Source organism: Onychomys torridus, chromosome 1 (genome assembly GCF_903995425.1).
Source record: "Onychomys torridus chromosome 1, mOncTor1.1, whole genome shotgun sequence".
Lineage (NCBI taxonomy): Eukaryota > Metazoa > Chordata > Mammalia > Rodentia > Cricetidae > Onychomys > Onychomys torridus.
In genome coordinates, this window is record NC_050443.1 from 84,093,698 (window position 1) to 84,100,812 (window position 7,115).

General features: G+C 50.0%; 1 protein-coding gene across 1 annotated transcript; it reads left to right on the plus strand.

Moving 5' to 3' along the window:
• Nucleotides 1–3,127: 3,127 nt before the first annotated feature.
• Smpd1 (sphingomyelin phosphodiesterase 1) lies at nt 3,128–7,092 on the plus strand. The gene is made up of 6 exons (XM_036188946.1): nt 3,128–3,523; nt 3,947–4,719; nt 5,255–5,426; nt 5,654–5,730; nt 6,083–6,228; nt 6,354–7,092. Exons 1-6 carry the CDS (start codon nt 3,218–3,220, stop codon nt 6,761–6,763), a joined length of 1,884 nt encoding a protein of 627 aa, XP_036044839.1. The 5' UTR covers nt 3,128–3,217; the 3' UTR covers nt 6,764–7,092.
• Nucleotides 7,093–7,115: the final 23 nt, after the last annotated feature.

Below are 7,115 nucleotides of genomic sequence, written 5' to 3' on the forward strand. Positions count from 1 at the left end.
CCTTCATCTTTATATTCATTCTGAGGCTCTGAGTGTGTTGGTCTCTGGTTCAGATCTGAAGCTTTGGGGCTAGAGAGAGATGGCTCAGCCATTTAGAGCCTTTGTTGTTTTTGTAGAGGGTTCAGGTTTGATTCCAGGTGCCCACTTGGAAACTAACAACCACTGGCAACCTCAATTTCAGGAAATCTCTCATTTTCTTCTGACCTCACCAACCAAGCACTGTGAGGCATTCTCATGGTGCGGGTACATACATGAAGTCAAAATACGCAGCTACATAAAGTAAATAAACAAATGGAATTTTTTTATTTGAAAATTCAAACAGCCAGATCAGAAATAACGTGGGGGTAGGGGGTAGAGCCTGTACTAAACATGTACCGACTTTTTTGTTAGCAATACAATGTAACAACTATTGTCACTATTAAGAATAAGCACTCAGCCAGCGGTGATTGCCCACGCCTTTGATCCCAGCAGCACTCCGGAGGCAGAGCCAGGCAGATGTCTGTGAGTTCGAGGACAGCTTGTTCTCCAAAATGAGTTCCAGGAAAGGCGCAAAGCTGCACAGAGAAACCCTGTCTCGAAAAACAAAAACAAAATCAGTCTGTATCGGATTTAAAGTATATAAATGTGTGTAACCTATATGCAAGTGCAGTGCTACTCCATTCTATAGAACAAAGGGGCCTGAGCATTCTTAACCTTCGGTATCCAAGAGGATCCTGGAAAACATGGCAGGAAAATGGTACCTAATGCCTAAATTTGTTGTTAAAGATTGAGTTAACTCGGAGCCCTCAGGAAAGCCCAGCATATAATCTTGGAATTTGTTGGGTAATTATCATGATTATCTGAAATGAAGTCTACAGGGCTGGGGGAGAGTCCCATGAAATTCATCCTCTAAGAAAACCACTAGCAGGGTTTCAGATTCAGAGCCTGGACTCGTAGACTGTTGTAGGAATCGGACAGATCAGGTTTGCTGTTGTAAAATGCCTTTGCCTTAGTTTTCTCATCCGCAGAGTGGGAACAGCAATAGTTCTGTTTAATCTTGCTTGGAGGCAGGGTCTCAAGCAGCTCAGACTGGTCAGACTTGTTTCATAGACAAGGATGACTTAAGCTCCTGCTTCTCCTGCCTCCACCTCTCAAGTGATAGGATTACCAGCATGTGCTATCACACCCAGCTCAAGAATGGCAGTATTATAGTTATTTGTGGGATTGGGGTGAGAATTGAAAATTAGTCATTATAAAGGGCCCAGATTAGTGTTTAGCACATTTAAAGAATTCAATAAATTAAGCCTTTTACCACTGGGGATATAATTCCTCTTCCTAACTTTTTTTGAGACATATTTTCGTGCAGTCCAGGGTGGACTCAAACTTCTCAAATTGACTTTGTAAGTGAGGGTGACCTTTAATGCCTGATCTTCTTATCTCGACTTCCCAAGTGCAGGGATTATAGGAGCACACCAACCCTTCCTTTATTAAAAAGAAGGAAATGACATTCTTATGTGAGCCCAAAGTCCCTTCTATCCAAAGAATTCTGAATAGATTCTCAGATAAAGCTACACTAGGAGACTGTTGCCTGGCATCCATCTGTAAAGCCAGCCAGCACTGTGGAGGCTGGGCCAAGACAGAGTGAGATCCTGTCTTAAAGTAAAAAAACAAAAACAAAAAACAAAAAAACAAACAACAAAAAAAGAAGACTTAAAGCACTTAAGTGACTGCTTTCTGGATTTAAGACATCGTGAGATGAGATGGAACCCATACCTTTATCAGGGCACCCATACCTTTATCAGGGCACCCATACCTTTATCAGGGCACCCATACCATTATCAGGGCTAAGGACCTGTGGCTAGATAGGTCACAGGCCCTAGGGAAGAACCTACTACTATCATGCTGCTAAATAGACAGAGTAATTAAATGACTCTGGTGTCTTTTATCTGTACCCCTACATAGATTAGAGAGCACTTCTCAACCTCAACAGAGAAGCTTCTTGAAGCAAATGAGAGTTAATACCAACACCTACAACTGATCAATACAGAGAACAAGAGACTTCAAAGTGATCTGCCCTAAACAGGGTCTATATCACACTTCTGCCTGCAAGGCTAAAGGACTGAAAGAGGGGGTGAGAGACTGAAAGAGCCAGGGGCAGTGGATGACTATAAGGAGGCTGTTTTCCGGATACAGGGAAGTTGCATACAATGAACTCACAGCGATTGTGACAGCATGCACAGGATGTTCAGGCTAGACAAAATTCCAATCTGGGTGCTGGGGCAACAAAGTCCCACCCCCAGCTAAGGAGCTGTTGGCATTGAATAGCTGCTAGGAGAGAAAAGTCGGCTCTCTTTAAGGATATGTCCTCTGGTAAGTCGACCAGACTCCAGGGCAGGCCCCACACTTAATAGTGCTGCTCTTCTAGAGGACCTGGGTCCAATTCCCAGCACCTACATGGCAAATCAAGACATGTATAACTCCAGTCCCGAGGGATCCTAAGCCCTCCAGCAGACACCACACATGTGGTGCACACACATACAAAATACCCATACACATAAAATTAATAATAATAATAAGTTTTCGATTAAAATAAAGTAACATTAACAAAACCTTAAGTGACTCAGGGTGCTGTAATGGCGGCAGCGCATGTGGAAACCCAGGGGAGGGACCTCCATGGCAGGTCAGTCCGCTCAATAGAAGGATCACTACCCCAGCCCTCTCTCTCTCTCTGTAGTCTCCCTTCCGAGTTAAATAGACAGCTGAGCCTGGTATCTATTCTAGGAATCTGAAAGTAAAAAAACGGACCAAGAAGGCTCCTGGGAGTCTCCTAAGGGCTTCCACCAGTTCCAACTCGAAAACACCGGGCAGTCTGGCCAGCGCGCCCCGCGCAGCAGTGGCTCAAAGTGGAGGCATTTGTCACTGCAAAGTGCACCCGCCCCTCCCCAGCGTCTCAGGGCTGCCCGCAGAGATGGGGCGTGTCAGGGGCAGGATCAGGGCTGGCGGACGAGCCCCCTTTTGCTCCGCCCCCAAAGCTTTGACAACACTCCCCGCGGCTGCTGGGGAATAAGAGGAACAGGAAGGGGAGGAGCTGTTTTGTGGCTGGCTGCTGAGTGATCAGTCAACCACAACAGAAGGGTAATCGACTGTGTCCAGCGCTACCCGGGGGGCCGAGTGCCAGCTAGGGCCTCGGCCTGTGGGGCCTGGAGGGGTGATCCAGTCCTGTCTACGAAGCCTGGCGATGCCCCACCACGAAGTGTCATCTGGCCAGGGCCACCTCAGAGCCGGCTGGGAGCAGAGGCTGGAGAGGTCCTTACCGGCACCCAAGTTGGGACTCGTTTGGATGGGGCTGGTCCTGGCGCTTGTGCTGGCTCCCTTTGACTGCATGATTCTCTGGGCTCCTGCCAGAGCTTATCCTCTTCCTGCCCAAGGACATCACTTCAAATTCAATGCCGTAGCGCTCCTGCTCCAGAATGCCTTTGGGTGGCAGAACCTCACCTGCCCCGCCTGCAAAGTCTTATTCACTGCTCTAAACTACGGGCTGAAGGTGAGCGGTTGCGGTGGAATGCGGGGAGGGGGGGGGGGCGGGGAGAGTGAGGAGAACTGATATGCCCCCGAGGTCCAATATATTCCCTATAGAGGGTGCTTCCTATGTATACATGTTATACATGTTAACCACTACCCACCCCATTGTGACTTTTGTAAAGTAAGAGTATAGACAGTGCCTTGAGAAAGCCAGCTAGCTAATCCTAGGCTTGAAATGATACTGGACCCTGAGCTAAAAAGTAGATAGGTGAGGGCATGGTGCTACCTGAGTCGCAGGGCACTATGTAGGAGGCACTGAGGCCTCTTTATCATGGTGACACTGAGTTCATTCTAGCCCTGATTTAGACATGGAAGCCTGTGGAGTGGTGGCCAGGGTTCACTTGCTCTGTCTCTGACCTCTCATCATTGGTTCCTTCCATCACAGAAGGAGCCCAATGTGGCACGGGTAGGCTCTGTGGCCATCAAGATGTGCAAGATGCTGAACATAGCACCACTAAATGTGTGCCAGTCAGCTGTCCATCTCTTTGAGGATGATATGGTGGAGGTATGGACACGTTCAGTTCTGAGCCCATCTGAAATTTGTGGCTTGCTTCTGGGCCCCTCCTGTGGACATTGGGACATCTTTTCAACTTGGAACATCTCTTTGCCATCAGTGCCGAAGCCACCTCCCAAACCACCGAGCCCACCAGCCCCAGGTGCTCCTGTCAGCCGTGTCCTCTTCCTCACTGACCTACACTGGGATCATGACTACCTGGAGGGCACAGATCCTAACTGTGCAGATCCACTCTGCTGCCGCCGGAGCTCTGGTTGGCCACGCAACTCCCAGGCAGGTGCTGGGTACTGGGGCGAGTACAGCAAGTGTGACCTGCCCCTTCGAACTCTAGAGAGCCTGTTGAAAGGGCTGGGCCCTGCCGGTCCTTTTGATATGGTGTACTGGACAGGAGACATCCCTGCCCATGATGTCTGGCAACAGTCTCGCCAGGACCAGCTGAGGGCCCTGACCACCATTACAGACCTCGTGAGGAAGTTCTTGGGGCCTGTGCCGGTGTACCCTGCTGTGGGCAACCATGAGAGCACTCCTGTCAATGGCTTCCCTCCCCCCTTCATAAAGGGGAACCAGTCTTCACAATGGCTCTATGAAGCCATGGCCAAGGCCTGGAAACCCTGGTTACCAGCTGATGCCCTTCAGACCCTCAGGTACTTACTGTCCATGGAAGCCCAGGAAGGGAGCAGAAAGATGGACGAGGGGAAAGGGAGGAGGGAACTGGGTAGACAGTTCTAAACAAGTGCCCTTTACGCTCCCCACTGCCCTCCCTAACCTGACCCCACCTTCCCTTTCTTATCTCCAGCCACCCTCTTTTCAGAGATAGCAGTGCAACCTCACCACACCCCAGCTTGTGTCTACTTAGGGTGGCTCTCTCTTTAAAATGAATTCCCTCCCCCTTTTAATATCCCATTTTTCTCAACTTGACCAGGCTCACAGCATCTTCCCTCAGAAAGGCCTTTGCTCTCTGGCTTCACTGAATCTCTTGTCCTGAATTCCTGGAGCCCTTAGCACCCTGAGCCTTCTTTACTCAGAGGAGCCTATAATTACTGCTGCTTTGGTCTTCAGCTAGGATGGGAGCTCCTGGAGGTGGGAGAGGACATCATGTGTGCCTCTGCCTGGCACAGGACCAGGCGTGCAGGTCTAGGATTGTCCAAGTATTGACGCCTCTTGCTTACTTTGTTTCAGGACTGGGGGCTTCTATGCCCTTACCCCTCGCCCTGGCCTCCGCCTCATCTCTCTCAATATGAATTTTTGTTCCCGTGAGAACTTCTGGCTCTTGATCAACTCCACAGATCCGGCTGGTCAACTCCAGTGGCTGGTGGAGGAGCTTCAGGCTGCTGAGAATCGAGGAGACAAAGTAAGGGGGGCAGGTGATGAACCCTGTGGAGTAGGTGCAGTGGGCGCTGGGAAGAGGCAGGCTGCTGTGGAGCTAAGACCTGTGAACAGGGACGGGAGAGTGTCACTTCACTTCCTGGAACTCCAATGTTCCCTGGGGTCCATGGTCACCCTCTGATGACCTTCATATCCACCCAAGGCTGTCTGGATTCCTCAGTGCTCTGATAACTCCCATAATTCTCCTTTCAGGTGCATATAATTGGCCACATTCCTCCAGGGCATTGCCTCAAGAGCTGGAGCTGGAATTATTACAAAATTGTAGACAGGTAAAAGATAGAGGGCTTGGATGTAGAGATTGAAGTGTTGAAATTCCCTCAAGAGCAGGGTGTGACCTTGTGAGTAGATCTTGAGGCAGAGCAGGTGATCTCTGTGAGTTCAAGGTCAGCCTGGTCTACAAAATGAGTTCCAGGACTGCCAGGGCTGTTACACAGAGAGAAACCCTGTCTGGGGCGGAGGGAGAGAAGAAAAGCAATTTCCTCAAGCACCTCACAATCTCACCTTCTCCATGGAGAGGAGGAACACTAAGCGAGTTGGAGAACGACCACCCTAACTCCCCAGATCTACCCACCCTCATTTTCTCCTCCTACAATCTTCTAATGTCACGGTGTCTCTGCCCAGGTATGAAAACACTCTGGCTGCTCAGTTCTTTGGCCACACTCATGTGGATGAGTTTGAGATCTTCTATGACGAGGAGACTCTGAGCCGGCCACTAGCTGTAGCCTTCCTGGGGCCCAGTGCTACAACCTACATCAACCTTAATCCTGGTGAGTGAGGCAGAAGGGAGCATTCCTTATCCTAAAGATGGTGTGACAGAAGGGATGGAAGCTAAGGCAGGTCCTCCCCAGAGTTGCCTTTGTTCCCTTCTTTACCACTCAACCCTTTCTTTCAGGTTACCGAGTCTACCAAATAGATGGAAACTACCCTGGAAGCTCTCATGTGGTCCTAGACCATGAGACCTACATCCTGAACCTTACCAAGGCCAATGCACCAAAAGCCACACCACACTGGGAGCTCCTCTACAGGGCTCGAGAAGCCTATGGACTTCCAGATGCACTGCCTGCCTCCTGGCACAACCTGGTCTATCGCATGCGGGACAATGAGCAACTCTTCCAGACCTTCTGGTTTCTCTACCATAAGGGCCACCCGCCTTCAGAGCCCTGTGGCACACCCTGCCGCCTGGCCACTCTGTGTGCCCAGCTCTCAGCCCGTGCAGACAGCCCTGCTCTTTGCCGACACTTGATGCCCAATGGGAGCCTCCCAGATGCCCATAGCTTGTGGTCACGGACCCCGTTGTGCTAGTGTTCCAGAAGTTCATGTATTAGGAGAGGGACACATTCCTAAGCACTGTTGAGTTAACCTGGCAAAAACTTCTGGAGAAGGAGCCCTGTCAGGCCAGGGAGCAAACCTTTTCATGGAGAGTTTGTTTGGATGGATTTGGGGGAGAGTTTGGCTGCCCTACCCATGCCTAGCATCTGGATTCCCCCTGAGGCTGATGTCTTCTCAAGGCCAGAATTGAGTTGTGCTCTGAATAGCCAGACAGGACCTGTTGCCCCAGGCCTGCCATCTGTTAACCCTATACTGCTACCTGATCCTGCCAGGCTGTTAAATAAAGAGACTTGGACTCCAGATGACACTGTCCCAATTTCTTCTT